Source organism: Pleurodeles waltl, chromosome 6, assembly GCF_031143425.1.
Source record: "Pleurodeles waltl isolate 20211129_DDA chromosome 6, aPleWal1.hap1.20221129, whole genome shotgun sequence".
Lineage (NCBI taxonomy): Eukaryota > Metazoa > Chordata > Amphibia > Caudata > Salamandridae > Pleurodeles > Pleurodeles waltl.
Genome location: NC_090445.1, coordinates 323,490,563 through 323,510,395, shown reverse-complemented (window position 1 = coordinate 323,510,395; position 19,833 = coordinate 323,490,563). Strand labels below are relative to the sequence as shown.

The following is a 19,833-nucleotide window of genomic DNA, read 5'->3' as shown; positions in this document are numbered from 1 at the left end:
TGTCAATTGAGACTCCGAAGGAGAGTGTAGTTGGGCAGCCAATGGGGAGGGGTCCAGTGCAGTGTGGGAGAATGTGTTTTTTTAATGGGAACCCATGTTTTTTATCAGTACACAGCTAGGCAGCTCTTTGGAGCATAAGTATATGTATTATGTTGTGTCTAAGGCATAGATAGCTTGTGTTGCCCCTAGCCGTGGGGCTATACCATTGTAAATAATGGGGGGAGGGGTAAAAACGACAGTTTTGTAATTGATGACTAGAGGATAGTAAGTGTAATGTTCTACAGTAGGAAGTAGAGCAGTTTGAATATCAAATGATGGTGTCAGCTGTTTGTGGTGCGATCTCTGGAAGAGCCACAGTGTCAGCTTTGGAGAGCGAGGTAGCAGAGGAGCCATCATCGCTAAATGATTTGTCTGAGCCGTCTTCAGTATGAGAGTGGCGACCTGTCTCATTAGGTGTTGCTGCCCTTTGCAGCGCTTGGTGCCTTTCCTGTATTACTTGTTCCATACCAGGTGCACTTCATGGCTGCGGTTTTTGTCATGGTCAGGTACGTCTTCACCTCAGCCGGTCCAGTGAGGGGACAGATTAGGCGCACAGCGAGCGCCTCCTTTGATGTTTGTGTGACTATAAGGGGACACTCCCCCTCCTGGAGTCCTGGGGCTAGTAGCCTTTAGGTATAGGGCCCCACAAGGTAGTTCCTTGTTTCAGGTAGGCCCCATACCACTTTTTACACCATTCCACCCACACTCCTATTGAACTGAGCAGGTTTTCCTTGCATTGCATGACTTGGAGGGATCCCAGGCCCTGAGGAATGCCCCTAGACCTTCCCTGGCTCATTGTAAAGGGCATAAACATGTTGGCCATTTACTTTTAGATAGGTGACCCAGTGAGTCCTCACTCTCACAGAGGTATCCCATCCCTGTTCTTAATCACACCAGCAGACACCACTATTAAAAGTGTACTTTCACACAGGTGACTGTCTAGGTGTTTTTATATTTACCCTAGTTCAGCTGGATCCCACATTTTCCAGCCAGTGAAAATGTACACACTCCCTCCTGTCCTTTTAACGGTGAGGTTGAGTCTGCCCAGGTGGCATTGTCCTACCTGGGTGGGGCTAGGTGGTCAAATGATGAAGCATGACACTATATAGTGTGTGAGATCACCTAGTCCGTAAAGGAAACACCCCCCACCATCACGACATGACCCTCCACAGCACTTAACACACGCTACTCATCAAGTGAGTTTAAGGAACACCAGGGAACCTTCCCCTGTGTGCAGTTCCTTATCATAAGTGAACCCCATACTCTTTTGTGTTTCAGGTACGTCTTCCTCCCTGTCGTGGGATCCACTTTCAGAAGCACCTGATAGGTCAAAATGTTGTGGTCCGGACGGACAATCTAGTAGCAAGGGCTTACCTGAACAGGCAAGGGGGCACAAGATGCCGGTCCCCAAATCAGGTTGAATTCCAGATTTCTGCATGGGCAGAGGTGAATTTTCTGGATCTGAAAGCATTGTACATCCGGGTGGAGATTAAGTTTTGGGCAGACAGTCTCAGCAGCAACTTACCGTCCTCGGTGATGTACCACTTGGCTGGGCCCCTGTTCCTTGGGGTGTGTCAGCGGTTCGTGGTTCCTTGGCTGAATTTGTTTGCCTCTTCAGGCAATACCCAATGCCATCCCTTTAGCACAGAGCTCCCGTCTCCTCTAGCATGGGCATTGGATCCTCTGTCATTCCCATTGCCACAAGGGTTGCTGTATGCTTTTCCTCCAATTTCACTCCTGCCCAGGGTGCTGCAAAAAGTCAGGTTGGAACAGTCCCATGTGTTCCTTATTGCACCTTATTGGCCCCACCGTCACCGTTTTCCCCTCCTTCTGTCTCTGGCCAGGGGTCAGGTTTTTGTTCTTCCTTGCAGCAACTCTCCCCGTCCGTTTCCACTGCTGTCATGCCAGATGGCCTCTCGGTTGTGTCTGACAGCTTGGCTATTGAATGGGTAGGTTTGGTTCAGTTGGGTTGTTCGTCCTAAGTGGCTTTAGAGGTTCAATCTTCTCATAAGCAGTCTACCCTGTAACCCTGTAAGCACTGGGGGTTGTTCTCTACTTGTTGCAATGCTAGGTCTGAGGATCCTCCTCGTATTGATCCCTTTCAGATCCTGGATTTTTTTTACAAGTTGGGTTTTTGAAAGGGTTAACCCCTAGCACTCTTTCTGCTCAGTGGGCTGCGATTCGGGCTTGTTGTTCTTTTTCTGATGACTTCTCTACCTTGTCTCAACTGGTGTTACAGAGGCCACTTTACGACAGATGATTCCTTCTTGTCCCTTGTTTTGTGGGGTTTGCAGGGTGCCCCGTTTGAGCCTTTGGAAGAAGTTGGTCCGGTTGTCCGCTAAGGTGGTTTTCTTGGTGGCCATAACTTTAGCCAGACATTTGGGGTGAATTGGGAGCACTTCTATCTGTGTTTCCTTACTTGAAGTTTTTCCTGGAACAGGTGGTTCTCAGGTTGGACCCTTAGGGCCAGATTTATGGAAAAGTGGTGCAGCAGGGTGCTGTGCCAAAATTGGCAGAGCCGCGCCACTTTGGAAATGCAGGGATGCACCGTATTTAAGTGAATATAGCGCACCCCTGTGTGGTCCCCTGCGCTGGTGCTAAATTTAGCTGCCAGTGCCAACGCAGGCATCCTTGCATCATTGTGCAAGGATGTCTGCATTGAGGGGTGTGATTGTTTATGTGTGGAAAGGTGTCCCTTCCTGCACATAAACAATCACTAATGGTGCTTTGGTGTGTGTGCTGCACAATGCAGCACACACAGAAGTGTCAAAGCGTCAATTTCAAATAATTGTTTATGTGCAGGAAGGGACACCTTCCCGCACAGAAACAATCATTTCTGGCATTTCACTGTTTCTGTTCGTGCTGCATTCTGCAGCACGCATTGAAAAAGCAAAAACCAAGGAGGAATAAATGTATTCCTCCTTGTTGCGCCTTGCTAACGCCACCCCTGGGGGTGGGGTCAGATTTTGGCACTGCCTCAGGTTTACGAAATTTCATAAATCTGAGGCAGCATCGAAATGCAATGGTTGTTTCTGTGGCACACCCACAGCAACACCAATTGCATGCCCCTTCCACGCACGGTGCTCCGTGGGAATCGGCTGTATTTACAAGGTGACTTTAAGCCACAAAAAGTGGCTTACCGCCACCCTGTTAATATGGCGCGGTGCTTAGCCCCACAGGAGCTCCTGTGGCGCTAGGGGCCTATAAATCCACCCCAAGTTTGTCCCTAAGGTTTCTTCCTCTTTTTATTTTGCACAAGAGGTTGTTCTGCCTGTTTTTTTTGTATGCCTTATCTTCCTTTCCTTCTACCCTGAATGTCAGGAGGGCTTTTTTGATTTATTTGGAATGTACAAAACCGTTTCGGTTGTCTCAATCATTGTATGTGGCTTATGGTTCTGTTTCTGAGGGACAAAAAGTTTTCACCCAAACTCCTACTAGGAGGATTAGGCAGGCTTTTACCTGTGCTTAGCTGCTGTGGGGGAGTTTCTCCCTGAGAATGTCCAGGGGCGGCCGATTAGGGCAGTATCCACTTCCTGGACGAAGGGGGGTGTTTCCCTCTTGGAAATTTGCTGGGCGGCCACCTGGTCATCCCTGCATACATTCCTTTCTCACTACCGTCTCTCTGTCTGTGAAGACTTTGATGGACACTGCTGCTAAGTAATTCTGCTTTGGCTTCTGCCCGTAAACATATTTTGCCTACTGCTTTTTGGTGCATCCTTGTTTTACTTGGGGTTGGTTACTTCCTCACGGGTTAGGACTGGGACGAGGAGGACCCCACGAGGAGGTAATGTACCTGTTACTTACAACCATTCAGGGGCATATTTATAGACCCCTAGCTCCACCTTGCGCCACATTAAAGTCATTATTTTTTATGTTAATGTGGCCCAACCAGGCCGAAATTCCCAGTGCTGTATTTACAGAGTGGCCCAATGCCTGCATTGCGCCACTCTGTAATCCTTTGCACTACATTATGCCTGAGCCAGGCATAATGTATGCAAAGGCGGTGTTTCCCCGTCAGGGGAGCCGGAAAAATGATGCAAGGAAATCGTTGAGATTTCCTTGCGCCAGTTTTTACGGCACTTTTAATTACTTCCATTCTTTAGAATGTGCCCCTATGTACTCTGCAGGAGTAGCTCCAATATTTTGGCGCTACTCCAGCAGAGTACATCAGTAGCGTCATGAAAAATTACGCTATTGCCCCCTACCCTGCGCCATGGTACACCGTATTTTAAATACAGCGCACACATGGTGGCGGTAGGTGTGGGCTAAGGGACGCAGTGAAGTGGCGCTGCACTCGGTGCAGCGCCACTTTCCATAAATCTGGCCCTCAGTGTCTTCTTCAGGGAATTGCAGAAAGTACCTTCTACATCTAATGCAGATGATTGTAGCAGTGTGTATATCTTCTGTGGCATAGCGCCGGGTTGTAACAGGCAGTATTTCTTCTGTTTATGGCACAGACTTCAGGCAGGAGGTGCTTATTTAGTGTTTGTTATGAGTTACTAGGTACCCTTCCTCATGTATCTTGTACACAGAAAGTATTTCTTACAAATCTAAAGCACAGTGTTCTACCGTGCAGTATATTTAAGGCACAGACTTCAGGCAGGAGGTGTTTATTCAGTGTTTCTTATGGGTTATTAGGTACTGTTCCTCATTTACACAGAAAGTATTCCTTACAAATCCAGAGCACAATCTTCTAGCGTGCAGCATATTGCTGTACCTAGTGCACAGCAGTGATGCAAGTGACTTGTATTCAAAGTCTTTACTAGAGGGCTGTATCTTTTCTATGCGTGTGGGATAGGACAGAAGTGAGTAGTATTTTTTAGATCAAAGCATACCAGACAGAGAAGCTGTCTAGTTTGTTAAAGACATCTTGGGAAATTCAGAAAGCTTCCCTGGGAATGCGTCCTGCCCGTTGCTTACCATTGGCTTTTCGGTTTGTAACTCTCATTTTCTTGCTTTCGGTTTGCTGGCTTTGTTTTAGGTAGGCCAGCTTGAGTTTGTCCTTTACCTTGCCCAAACCTTATTTACAGTATCCTTCTAAGTGCTCCCTTTCTGTAACAGGCCTTTAAAGCTTGTTATCTTGTCACATTTGCTGTGCGTTCAAAGACAGAGGTCAAAGGTCAGGCTCCGTCTTCCCAGGAAGCTTTGGTTTACTTTTTTCTCTGACTACAAAGTGAGAGGATTTTTGTGACAATCATGCTAGCTACTGGAGGTAATTCTGAATTGTGGTGGATACAAATATTTTAATACCATCAAAACAAACCAATACACTGGGTGAAGACATTTCCACACATTATAGTTTGTGCACTGTCTACTTTTATTAGTAAAACGGTATGTCTGTGTAATATGTATTGGTCATTTCAATTGAAGATGTGTTGTCTGTAAGGCACCATGCATACTCCACTTTACACCACTTCACTGCACTCCACTCTGCTCCACTCCACACTGCGTCACTGCACTCTACTCTGCCCCATTCCACTCTACGCCACTTATGTCTACACCTCTCTACTCTGCATCACTCTACACCTATGCACCCTACCCCACTTTACAGTATTATGCACCACTGCACTCTATGCCACTGCACTCTGCAACCTTGTCTAAGCCACTGCACTCTGTGCCAATGCACTCTACTCCGAATCACGCTGCTCTACACCAGTGCACTCTATGCCATCCACTCTATGCCACTGCACTCTACCCTGAACAACTCCACTCTAGCGTGCAGAATTCCACTGTATGCCACTTCACTGTACACCACTTTACTAAAAAACAATGCACTCTTTACCACTGCACTATATGCGAATCTACTCTGCACCACTGCATGCTACGCAATTATAAACTGCAACACTCTTCACCACTGCACTCAACACCATTGTACTCTACATGACTGCACTCTACACCACTTCATTCTAATCTCTACCACTGTACTGTATGCCGCTCTACTCTGCACCACTCTACTCCACTGCACTCTACTTCAATTCACTCTACGCCACTTTGCTATTCACCACTGCACAGTTTACTCTGCAACACTGCAATCTCTGCTACAGAACTCTACTCTGTCACTGCATTCCATGCCACTGGAGTCTACTCTGCATCACTCTACTCTACGCTACTCTATGCCAGTGCACTCTACGCCACTCTACTCTCCATCATTCCACTCTATGCCACTGCACTCTACTGTGCACCACTCCACTCTGCACTGCCCCACTGTACATCACTTCACTTTAAGCCCATTCAGTCTAAACCACTCTAATCTACTCTGCACCACTGCACTCTACAATACTGTACTCTACTCTGTGCCACTGTACTCTTCGCCGCTTTACTCTACTTGGAAATATTCTACTCTGTGCCACTGTACTCTACGCCACTCTGCACTATATCATTCTATGCCACTCCTCTCTGCTCCACTGCACCACTGCACTCTACACCACTTTACTCAAAACCAATACACCCTATGCCACTGTACGCCACTATACGTTACTCTGCAATACTCTACTCTGTGCCACTGCAGTCTACCCCACTGCATTCTAAATCACTGAACACTATGCTCCTCTATTCTATACCACATTACTCTACGCCACTGCTCTCTATGCCAATGTCCTCTGCACCACTCAACTCGAAGCCACTTTTCTCTACATCCATGCACTCTACGGCACTCTATACCACTGCACTTTACAACACTTTAACCTGCAACACTGCAATCTCTACCATTAAACTCTGTCATATTCGACTGTGCCCCACTCTACTCTGAGCCACTGCACTCTATGCCACTCTAATCTTCTGTGCACCACTGCACTCTTTGCTACTCTACTTTGCACCACTGCACTCTACACTAATCTAGGCTACTCCACTCTATTCTGCACCACTCCATTCTATGTCACTACTCTGTGCCTCTAGACTCTACCCTGCATCACTCCACTCTACTCTGAAACAGTCTACTGTACCCCACCGCACTCTATGCCACTCTACATTGCTCCACTCTACACCCCTCTACTCTGCGCCACTCTACTCTAGGCCACTGCGCTCTACACCACTCTACTCTAAACCACTGCACTCTACCCAATGTACTTTAAGCCAACTACTCTGCATCTGTTCCCTCCACGCCACTATACTCTACTCTGCAACACTATACGCCACTACAATCTACGTCACAGCACTCTGTCACTCTATTCTACTCTGCACCACTGTACTGCATGCCACTGCTCTCTGCAGCACTCTACTCTGCAACTCTCGACACCACTGCAGTCTACACCAATACACTCTACACCAGTTCACTTTGACACTCTATTGTGCAGGACTGCACTCTCCACAACTGAACCCTATGCTGCTCTGCAACACTGCACTCTATGCCACTGTACTCTATTCTGCACCACTCATCTCTACGCCAGTGCACTCTATGCCACTCTAATCTGCCCCACTGCACTCCACACCACTGCAATCTATTTAACTCTACACCACTGCACTCTATGCCACTCTACTCTACACCTTTACCCTCTATCCTGCCCCACTCCACTTTACCCTGTACAACGTCACTCTTCTCTGAAACTATCTACCGTATGCCACAGCACACTGCACCACTGCATTCTACGCCACTCTACTCCACGCTGCACCACACTTCTCGACTCAAAACCAATGCACCATAAGCCACTGCACTCTATGCCAATCAACTCTGCACTCAAATCTACTCTACACCACTCCATGCCACTCCACAGCTCTTTACACCACTCCATAACACCCCACGCTACTCCACAGCACTCTACTTTACGACACCCCACTTTACGACACTCCACTCAACGCCACTCTCCTTTAAACCACTAATTTTTAGCCATGCTGAGCATCTGCCAAGCTGATGTATAACATGGCTAAAACATATTGGCAACGCCAGTAGCTCTTGCTTAGGTGAGACCTATTGGCTTTTCCAGTGTTTGTCTGACAAGTGTGCAGGTTCCAGCATATTGTATTTTATATCCAGAACAGTGTTGTAGCAGGGCATATTAACTTTGTCTATGACACAGGTTTGTACCAGACACTACGGCTCATATTTATACTTTTTTAGCGCGGCATTTGCGTAATTTGTTTATGCAAACGAGGCGCAAACTTGCAAAATACAATTGTATTTTGTAAGTTTGTGCCGCTTTTGCGTTAAAAAGTGGTGCAAATGCAGTGCCAAAAAAAGTATATATATATATAGGCCTATGTGTATTATCTAGCGCACAGGGCATCAGAGGTTGTATTGCTTCAATGGTTTCCACGCAGGGTTATCTTCAATTGCTCCCCCTTCCCCTCCAAAAGATCCCTGTTTCAATAGTAAGAGCTTCACCACATGCTTCTGGCTATGCGACATCCAACAGATCACAGCACAACAAGAACGTTATATGATCTATTAAAAAAATGTTTATTTACCACAATAGCAGACAACAAAAAAACATATCCCCAAATACAAGAGAAAAAGGACAGGAAAATAAAACATTCCCCCAACCCCCACCCATACTCTAGTGCCTTCTGTCATCTGTGTCTGTAATTCTATAAATACATAAACTTTATTAATTTATAAATATGTATATAATATGTTCATTAATCACAGCTAGAAAAGTTATGGCCTAGTGAAACGTGTCCAAAACAGTGTTATAATAAGATATGACGGAAAGGGCTGGACGGTGTCAAGAGGATAGAGTTAATATGAACAGTTAGGGTAAAAAGCCATAAGATGATTTTAGCCATAAGAACTTTATCTGATGAAAAACAATCCAACTGAATTGCATGTGGAGACATACTTGTCCAGCCAGTCATATAATAAGTAAGAAATAGAGTGTTCAGCCAATGAGATCTCAAATGGTGAACACTTATAGCCTTCAATCAACCAGGTCTGAAGCAAGGTAAGAGGTGTTTAGGCAATCACTGACCATTAGATTAAAATACATTGAAGTAATTATATTCCAAGTGTCGATCATAAAAGGTATGCAGCAAACAAATATCAACATGTCCACTCAATAAAACCTCATGTATTGCTCACTAAAGTTATTCAGCCAATCGCTAACTTTAACAATGAACACTAATTGGCGCATGTTTTCACAGTGAATTGTTCAGAACCTTTGCATTTAAGGTTCAGTTGTACAGATGGGTGCAACAGATCATCAAGCACAAGGACACCTAAGAAGGTCAGATAGCCACAGACGTGCCCAGCAGTGAGCACATACTGAACGGACTGGTCCATTACAATGGGGAGGAGCCAAGGAATAAGTGTCCTTCCGTCCATACAGTGGTAGAGGGCCTGCCCGCCATACTGTAGAAATGGGTGAGATCCAATGTTTATCGCTTTGGACTGATCTGCAGCTACTCTCCGTTCTTTAAGGTGTTTTGAGCAGTATACGTGTCTCAGGGTAGGTCACTGGCCTCTCTACTCCACGTTTGGACCTTTTCAGGAACTGTACAAAGTTACTGCTAGGATCTGTAGCCATTCTGCAGTACTTCGGCAGTGTCGTGGGCACTCTGGAACGAAGCACTGGTACACTGTCCCATCATTCATTGAATAGTGGGCGATATAGTGAGCTAGTACTCTTTATACAATGGATTTCTCCTTTTTCACAATTTTTTTAAAAAATGAGCACAAGATTGGGTCTTTGGCAGTTGTCATGAACAGTAGTCCTCAGATCTCATTAGTAAAATCTCCTGCAGCACACAGTAAGAGCAGGTGCCATGACAACATCACTCGGAGTGCACTAAAAAGCTCACGCCTCACTGTTTGTAGTACTGTAACATTGCCCACAGTGTACTAGTATGTGCCTGGTCACTTAGGATCTGGTGTGACAGTAATTTGCCTATAGTTGAATTCTTTGGTTCCATATTTCTTATGGTGAGTTGCCTTAACAATATTACACACCATGCACAGTGCGACCCAAAAACAGGAAGTGATGAAAAAAGTGATAAATGGTACAAGGTTTAGCATTACTTCCTGTCTGAGTGTATGCAACATAGCAAAGGGCACCAACAGAAGAGACTATCAATGCAGCTATGATTTCGTTGAATAGCTGCCCCGCCATGTAACTCAAGAACATTTCAAATAACTTTCAGAAGTCTGAGGCGGTAACCAGATCTCTGAAACTAGTGCAACTACATTCTCGGGCCCTTCATTTTATGTATTTTTTGGCTAGATGGTTAGGTCACAATGGCGACTGCCCCTGCAATTATCCATGCAGTCATGAAATCACTAAGCAGACATTGGTAACAACCAGTGGAGCAAAGTACCAGCTGTTCCAAGACGCTGTAGGCCCAAAAACATATTTTTAGGGGATGTGGTGCTGCTAATACTGAATATAATCTTCAAGCCATTGTTAGAGTCTCTTTCACAGCCACTGTGGTTACTCATGCATCACGCACCATGACTTCGGTTACCCCATGGATCTGACTGAGCTCTGAGCTGTCAAAGCTGGCGATGAACTGCCGTGGTCCAGGTCTTGTGGGGGTGAATTTCTCTGTGATGGATACTGACTTCAAAGGCCCAATATTCCTAGGGAGGTGGGAAAACATAAACATATGTCAAAGGCAAAAGAGGTTGTGCAGGAGAATAAGTGAGGCGAAATACATGGATGAGAAAAGAAGATAAAGCAAAGGGGAAGGAAGATGAAATGGACTACGTAGGACTTTAAACAGGGGAAATACGCTTAGAAAACTGAATTAGACAAATTAATATTTCATCACTGGGCGCATAGGGGAACAACAATAAATTAAAATAGCCAACTGTAGAGGAGAATAAAGGAAGATGGACAACAGGGAGTATAACTGAAGATGGCCAACAGAGAAGAATAAAGAAAGATGGGTATTTAGGAACAAGATTAAAGACTGCCAACAGAAGACGAGAATAAAGACAGGTGGCCACCAGAGGAGAAGGAGAATAAAGAAAGATGACCATCGGACATTAGGAGGAAAGATGGCCGACATAGGACGAAAAAAAGAAAGATGGCCAACAGAAGATAAGAATAATGAGAGATGGTCAACAGAGTAGGAGAATAAAGAAAGGAGGCCATCAGGAATGAGAATTATTATGGTCAACAGATGAGGAGAATAAAAAAAAAATGTCAACCGAAGAGAAGAAAAAGACAGATGTCCAACAGGGTAGGAGAAAAAAAGAAAGGTGGCTATCAGGGAATGGGAAGAAAGATGGCCAGCAGAGGACAAGAAGAAAGAAAGATGGCAAACATGGAATGACCATAAAGACAGCTGCTCAACGGAGAATGAGAAGAAACAAAGATGGTCATAAAATAAGAACATAATGATGTGCAAAATAAGGAAAGAAGGAAGACAGCCGTCATGGGAAGCACCAACTGACAAAAATATCAGGAGAGGCAAATAAAGGTAGGAGGCTAATTGGAGAAAGATTTTCACGGAACGAAGAGAAAACAAGAATGATCAAATTCAAAGACAGTCGCGAAAGATTCAGTGAGAAAAAAGCAGGGTAATGTTTTTCTTAGTATCTTCATAATATTTATAAAGATTACATTAATAAATGCAATTTTGTTTTAAGCATATCACCCAGTCTAAATTGATACTCATTTTATTACTCTCATTTTATTATCTTTTTTAACATGAAAGGCTTTGTTGAACCTGCTGTGGTTTGAACCCCTCATGTGCAGAGAAGGTACAAATATAAGCACTCCGGATAATCTTTCTGAACACGTGCTACCAAAGTGGTCGTGGAACTGTTACAAAATTAAATGGAACCTACGTTTGTGCTACCAAGATACTGGGTGTGCAGAAAAATTCCAAGGAGAAGATGAAATGGGTGCACAGGAAGAGAGGTCTAGGGACATAAAGTCCGGAAAGGCACAGCATAACTGATTGACTGGCTTGGATACATACCCAACACTAACCACCTTCGGCCTTTGTAGGCCAGGACCTTCCACATGGAATTCACAGTTGTGGAGTTGTTGATTCAGAGGGTTAGTAAAGGTGATGACTGCATTAATTTGCCTTCCAACTTGAGGTTCACCTGATACCTGCGAGTGGATACAAAAATGTACTTTGAGAGATCTAGGAATACAACAGACAACAAGAAAATTGCAGCTGAAAAGATTACTACTAGGTGAAGAAGATTCAATGAAAACCCTGCATAGAATATTCATTATGCTGGAGGCTCCATAATATTACACTGAGAAAGCATAACCCTACTACATGAAGATATTTGTACTCAACCAGAATAAGCTGACCTAATCCAATTTTGAAGATATCTTCCATCAGGAGAAATCCAGCCACATATACCCTCATTAGAAGTATATCAGAATTATCGAGCAATAAAATCCAGTTCCTGGTTGGAATGAGTAATAACATGACAAATGCGTTTTATCAAACTTCAATTACCCACATTCTCCCTTGTCTAACCTCTATGATGTGTACAGAGAAATGAAAGGGTCATGATCAAAACACAGCCAACATGGTTCCTGGACAAACCCTGCTATCACAAAATCCGACTCTACACTCGAAGAACTCTACTACTGAAAGAAAATAAATTTAGGCTAGAAAACCCCTATTAATGGAGTCCCCTTTCCCTACTGCTTACACTTACACTTGAGAAATCATCCTACTCAAGGGCAGAAGATTTGATTTAGCAGCTGAACTGCCTATTTTGGAGTCTGGGTACCTGAGCTTAAATTCTGACACCGCCACTTGACTGCGAATCGTGTGATTCTGGAAAAATCACATAGCCTCTGTACCTGACTATAATTTGTGACTGTGTGAACTGCAATTGTAAATATGTTTGATATAATCATTGTGTAATTCAGGGGCTTACATCTTCACTTTATGTAGACGATCTTGTATCATCTTCCAACACATTGCACAATGTACAGGTCTACTGCTCCCAGGCTAGGTCTGTGCTACCTAATGTTGCAGTACATACACACTACACAGGGGCCACATTGCTCAATAAGCCTCATTGTACTAGATAGTGCTGGAAAACCCTCACAATAAATGGAAGAGACGGTACGACGAGAGGACCTTCACATTTGAGACGTCCTAATGCTTAATGAACCTCACAGTAGAGGAGAGACCCCACTACTGGAGAACCCTTATCCTCCATGACAACATCTTTACCTTACCATGTACATACTACACATTGGTGACCCATGACTACTTGAGGAAAACATCCCAACACTGAAAGCACCGTGTTGGCTCGAGAGAGGTATTTAGGTTCCATGCTCATTCAGCTTAGTGCTTTTTCCGTGACCCACATTGCTCCATCAATGGGACTCCACCATGCCTGCAGGGGGAATTCTCCTTTACATGCAGGACATTCAACAAATATAGTAGCTGCCCAAGCGGAGCCCCCTTCCCTTGTCTCTCAGATGCCATGCTTACCTTGATGGTGAGGTCAGGTGTGCGGATTCGTAAGCTGTGCTGCTTAGCAATGATCTGTCCGGTCTCCCTCACTTGCCCAGAGGCGGTCAGCATCATGGCGCCCTGATCCACCAGCTGGTTTTGGTACTCTGAGTGCCGTAGAAGCATTCCCACGGGCCTGGCTGGAATGAGAGTAGAGAGGCCTTGTGACCAGTGTGCTGTGGGGTTTTCCTATAGAGTTACCCAAAAAGCCCACGCTCCCTCTAAGTAACCTGTACAGTCCATGGTTGCTTTGAAGTGCTCCCAGAGCCCATGTCTCCTGACGTCTATAGCCCCCTCCAATTTGAAGATAAATGTACACACCCATGCTCAGTGGTACACTTATACCCTTGAGCTACCTATACACTGATATTAGCTCTAGAACTACCCCTGCAGTCCAATCCTTGCACCAGAGAGATCCGTATTTTGGAGTGAGCAGTGCTGACTACCTGGCCTTGCCTCACTCATAACTCATACAGGCCAGCCTTTCGCACTTGATTGAGCTGCACAGTCCACCCTCATCCTGCTCAAGTGACCTGTAGATCCCTCCTCTACTTAACTTAAAGAGTAAATCATAATGTGCACCCTGAGACTCGAGTGACCTGTACAGCCCACTCCTGTTCTCCTGTTCTTGAGAAAGCCTCATGTCAGAGCTTCACTCTTGAGCAATTCTTAGAGCTCACCCTCACGTGAGTAACCAGTAGTGTCCACCCTAACCCTTGAATGACCTGTAGATACCGTCCTCAATCTCATGTAACTTGTACAGCCCACCCTCACTCTAAAGCAACCTGTAGAACCCACCCCACTTTTGAATACCCTGTAGAGTCCATCACCCTTCTAAGTAAATCATTGATCCCACCCTGACTCTCCAGAGATCTGTAGAGCCAAACCCCCACTCTTGAGGAACCAAATGGCAGATCCTCACTTGAGTAATTCCCTCTTGAGTCCCTCACAGAGCCCATCATCACACTGCAGTAACTCTTGGAACCCATAAGTAATCCATAGAGACCACCCTTAATCTTAGTAAACCATGCAGCTTACTCTCACTCTAGGGTAGCCTGTAAAGCCCACTCTACTCTCGAGTAATCAATTGAGCTCAAGAGATTTGTGACTCCTAGAGCATATATTTGCACTGCAATTTACACCATTACCCTTACCTTCTCCAGGCCCTAGGGTCACATCTTGCGTCACCTCTTTAAAGGCCGCCCGACACACCCCAGTGTAGTACATGGCGGCCACGCGGAGGCACAGTGCCACGTTACGCTGTGAGTTGCTACAGTTCTCCAGGATGACTCGTATGTTCATGTCGTTGCCCATCACCACGCCATCCTGCGCCTCGATGGTCACTTGTATGTCCTGACCCGCATTAATTTCTGCGTCGGGAGCGTCTCGTCGGTCTCTAGGCTCGGGGGCCCCCGGTTCTGGGGCATCAATGACAGGAGGTTTGATACCACTATACTGGAGGGCTGTCATCACCGCTCTCCTCTCTTCTGGTGAGCCTGAGCATAGGTCAAAGGGCCGGAGTTAGTATTAAGATACCTGTATATGTGATGTAGGTTGCCGTTCCCTCTTTCCTTTGTGGGTGGTCATACAAGTGTATTGGGGGACTACTCCCTTCGGGGTGCAGATACAGGTGTGTTTTGGAGTCCTGTTAAGTTTGCTATGCTCACACAGGTGTGTTATGTCATAAAATTTTCAAAGTTAGTGAAGGAATTCATGCTCACAGATGAGCTTGCACTATGTGCTTTATGCTGCGCTTTCATTCAAAGCACTGGTAGATAAGTATTTTGTGATGTGTTTGCAGGTGGGTTTTGTAGCAAACTACCCTTTGGGCCATTCATACGGGTAGCACCCTTTCCCTTCAAAGCATTTGCCTTTGTATATTTTGGGATATTTTCCCTTTGGGGCTTTTGCATATGAGGTGCTGATATAGCTGGAATTGGTATGCTCTTCTCTGACAAGTACTCTGGAAAGTTGGTTTAGGAGTCTCTTTCCTTTAGGAGGCCTCTAAAACGAGTGTGGTTTGAAGTAACCTTTTGTTAAGGGCACGCATACTGCTGTGTTTTGGCGTCTCCTTCCCTTCATAGTCCTAACGCAGAAGGGCTCCAGAAAACCTGGGGGTGGAGAGTAGGTGTTGGTGGGGAGAGGAGAAAGGTGTGAGAAGACATTGGGGAAAGTACACAGTAATAGATACATTTGAATATCACTCAAAAGTATATCAAATACATTTTTTGATAGTGAGGTGACCTGTGGAGTTGGTAGAGAAGAAAGGGAGAGTGGGCAAATCGGAGGAGGTTGAGAGGAGTAAGGAGCAGAAATTTGAGAAGTTGGTAAGAAATGAGAGAAGGAAGAAAGGCCAAGAAGGAAACAGAACATTTGGAATCATCAGAACAGATCTTCAGGTCTATATTGTGGTTTCATTTGTTTAGAGTTCTCACACAAGTGTGTGTGGGGGTCTCATCGAGTCTGAGATATTGGTAAAAGTGTTATAGTGCGATCTTTACTTTTGAAGGCACTTGTATAGTATTGCTTTGGGGTCTTGTTCCTGTAGTGTTGCTACAGCTGTGCTTTGCGGTTCCTTAACCAGGGAATGTTTGTATAGGTGTGTTAGTTATTGCTCCTTGGTTTGAATCTACATGTATGTTTGGGGGTCGTTACCTTTGAGTGCTTGCAGTTGGATGCCTTGGAGTCAATTTACTTCTGAGCTTCTCATACAGATGCATTTAAAGTGTTTTTACCTTGGGGTACTCATGGAGGTATGCGATAAAGTTGATTTACCTTCGGGATGCTTGTACAGGTGTGTGATGTCCTCACGTGCGTTAGATCCCACAGCCTTGGTACTGATTCGATGTCCCACAGCTCTCTCTTCTACAAACACCTTCTTAAAGGAGCCGTCTGGTTGCCTTTGGTAATACACCTTGTCACTATTGACCTAAAGGAGAAGTTAGAGCTGTAACAACCAAGCCCACAAAGGGACATAGCAAAACCATGCAGTGGTCTGAGTGATGTCACCAAAGCCATTCTGCTTCAGTGTGAATCAGAGAGATTGATGGGAAATTCAACGACATTTTGGAGAAAAGGTCTTAAAAACTTTGACCCTCACAGCCCACAAATAGTTCAGCGAAAAGGAAAAGCCAACACCAGGGCCAAGGAATCTCACTGAACCCACTTCCCTTTGAGAACCAGGACTAATCAAGGAGGCTAAGCATTATCCCTACTTAGGATGTGTCTTGTCAAAGTGTTCAGCCACTAGGCATTGCTATATGTGCACACCCTGCCTTAGTGGGTTAGGGTGACACTGTCACGGTGTGATCTGCAGGTCTAGGAGAACAGACAGAGCCAGGCCAACAGAGTATACCAACCAGGTAGGATAGCAGATCTCTCAGAGGTGGGAAGGACAGAGTCCGTTTCCCCATAGTGGGGACGGATCAAACACAGACAGAGGCAGACATTGAGGAAAGCTTTGGTGATCTAACCTCAGCAAAGATAAATGGTGCATCAAACTTCACGTAGACCAAGCCGTTCTTGATGGCCGGGAGGGGACAGGGTCCGCAGCGGAACATACCTGGCAGAGGAAGGACAGAGAAGAAAAGAGACTCATCAGCATCGGTTTGTGCATTCTTTCACGTTCTCCTGATTATCTTACGTTGTCACACTTTAATCATTCCTTGAGTGTAGAGGGAGACTACATTTTACACAGCTCATTTTGCTCTTCAATCATTCAATCAAGGGGATCTTGTAGAGAGATATCTTGTCAGCCCGGTGGGTCTCCAGGCTCACTTCTCCCTCTGATCTCTTTCTCTCTACCACCCGTTCCCTTCCTTTCTTTCTCTCTCTCTTAAGGCCCCCACTTGTGTGTTTCAGTTCATCTCTGGGATCTGGTGAAAGGGAGCAGTCCCTGGGCTTTCAGAACCGGCCGCCAAAGGCTCCAGCCCCCGGGGGAAATGCAAGAGCAGATGAGCCCCGGCCTGCTGCTGCCGGGGGTGGTAGTGACTTGCATGCAGCCCTTGTGTCGAAGGTCGGCTCTCGGCGGAAAGGGTATGCCAGGGAGCTGGGGAGGGCTGGGCGGAAATGTAGGTGAATGGCTTCCTTGTTTGCGCAAAGTCACTTTCAGACATGCGCAGAAGGGAAGTTAGAATCTTCTGCGCAAAGAAGCCGGCCCCAAGGCACAGGTTTGCACCCTTACCCAGCACACTGGACAGTAAATGATGCCTGTCAGTGTTTTTTACTGGAAGCAGAGCTCGGAGGAAGCTACCTGGTTAGGAGTAAATCAGTGGGGAAGAGGGTGTAGAATCCAGCGAGGAGCGCCTCACGGCCCCCTTGGGAGTAATGTGAAATGGGTGAGGTAATCACGCCATGGGGCTGGTTCGCCCGAGCCCAGCGGTGCGCTGGTGTACTAGAGGGAGCATGGAAGGGGCAGTTAATGTTAGACTTATTAGGCATTTGTAGTTCGTGCAGTGAGTTGGAGGGTGGTGTTTGTGGACTCAACGTGCTTCCAAATAAAATCGCCTTTCCACAGATCCAAAATGTGTGTGTTGTCATCATCCCCAAACTTACCGCTGCTCGTCTCCTGTGGCGTGGCGTCCACGGCCTGCCATCCACCATACCCCGACGGCAGATCAGGGCGCGACATCCAGCAGTCATTCCAGACGTGGTAATTCCTGCAGGTAACGAGAGAGCGCTAACGTTACGGGGGCATTCAGTGGTGAGTATGTTTACTGTCCGGATTGGGTGCAACCCTCGGGTAATTTATTACACAACGTCGATTCACATGTCTGTCAGTGTGCCCCACAGTCAGTGACCACATACCACCACCACCTAGGCCAATTATTGACTCCCCTAAGCCTTGGTTACTGAATGAGCCGTCGATGCAACTCTTGCAGGTGGCTGACCAGAAACGTTCAGTGCTTTCACACACAGTAACCCTTCAGATCACCACTAATCCCACACATCACTGTTGGCCACGCTCACTGCAGGCACTCATCACCCCCCAGTTAGTGTCAGTGCCAAGTAGCCCTCAGTCTCACTCACCACACGGAGTCTGTGTTCTTGTCTTCCAGTGGCTGCATGTTTTCATCAAAGTAGGCGTCGAGGCACAGGTTGGCGTCAGTGTCGTGGGCGGAGGCGAAGTTGGTGATACTGCGACATGGGATGCCGAAGCACCTCAGGACTGTGGAGGAAGAGACATACATATGGTTGACACCTGAGGAGAAACAAACCCTCTCTACCGCCTTCGCTGCCCCTCATTCTTCAAGGTGGCTCCTCTGTCGTCCAGGTGGTGTGTGTGTGCGTGTGTGATGGTGGCAGGGCGGTTGAGGGATGCAAAGTGGAGGTCTCAGGCTTTTGATTGTGTGATGCGTGGTATTGAGCTCCAAATTCTGGTGGCGGTCCCCTAGAAGGATTGGGCCATGAGTTGTTCCTTTTTATAGGCGGGGGTTTTTAGCAGCATTGCTTCGGATATTTCTCGATGATCTAGAGCCACCTGATAGCTTGAGTTTGTCCCCCAGGTAACAGGGAGTGGATTTGTGCGGACTTTAATGATGATGTGGTGTGTCAGTAGATTCTGTGGTAGATAAAGGCTAGTGCGGGGTGTGGTGTGCAGTACCAGTGAGGTATGTGGCCAGTGCTGTGGTACGGATATTTTGCGTACTCCCTGGGACTCCTCTCTCCAGAAAGAGGGGCTGCCAGTGTTCACTGTTTGTACTGACATGATTGATCTGACCTACGTGGTCACAGCCAGCAGAGGGCGATGACAGGCACCATTGGATAAAGTCCTTGCTAGCAGGAAAACTCCTAACAACGACCAATGGCTACTTTGTGTAGGTGTCACTTGGTCATCACGTTCTCACTGAAAACTTGAGTCCACCGTGGTTCAGTGAACGAGGCACAGATGGAGTCCATAATATGGCGGACAGGATATCCGTCACCAGTAATCTCATCGCTAAACTGTAAACCAGGCCCGAAGTGTGAGAAGGAAGGGAATTGAACTCGAAAAATGTGCATTCCCCCCCCCTCCCCCAGCAAACAAGTAATACAGGCCCTTGCTGCCCTGGGGGGTCTGCTAGAGTTCACCCCACCCCATTCCTCACCTCCTCCAGCCAGCCCAAAGCGAATGTCAGTGATGAGAGGTTCAGTGGCTCTCATTACGTTCTACGGGGATGGAAGGGGCATCATTCTGCGTTACATCACAGGGGAAGGTATACATTGTTTTTTGTTTATTTAATTTATAAAGCGCAACAGTTGCCCGGGGATCAACCAAACGTCAAGGCGCTGCACATCACATAATAATATATACATAATACAGTATAGAAATAGGCATTCAGGGTTAACACCTGGTTTATTTATAAATGACTCTCATGCCCTCTGGTCAAGTTAGCGCTATATAATAAATAAAAAACTCCTATTGGTACGATCAGAGGTGGAAAGTGG

The 19,833-nt window shown here is 46.1% G+C and overlaps 1 protein-coding gene across 1 annotated transcript in view; it reads right to left on the bottom strand.

Moving 5' to 3' along the window:
- Positions 1-8,407: 8,407 nt before the first annotated feature.
- Positions 8,408-19,833, bottom strand: part of TGM1 (transglutaminase 1) — a 50,727-nt gene continuing 39,301 nt past the window's right edge. Inside the window, exons 8-15 of the mRNA XM_069238153.1 lie at positions 18,436-18,574; positions 17,962-18,065; positions 16,881-16,969; positions 16,183-16,336; positions 14,562-14,903; positions 13,387-13,547; positions 11,893-12,029; positions 8,408-10,543 (exon numbers count right to left, since the gene is read on the bottom strand). Coding sequence (XP_069094254.1) covers positions 10,399-10,543; positions 11,893-12,029; positions 13,387-13,547; positions 14,562-14,903; positions 16,183-16,336; positions 16,881-16,969; positions 17,962-18,065; positions 18,436-18,574 — 1,271 coding nt within the window. The 3' untranslated portion in view covers positions 8,408-10,398. The remainder of the gene's footprint in view (positions 10,544-11,892; positions 12,030-13,386; positions 13,548-14,561; positions 14,904-16,182; positions 16,337-16,880; positions 16,970-17,961; positions 18,066-18,435; positions 18,575-19,833) is intronic.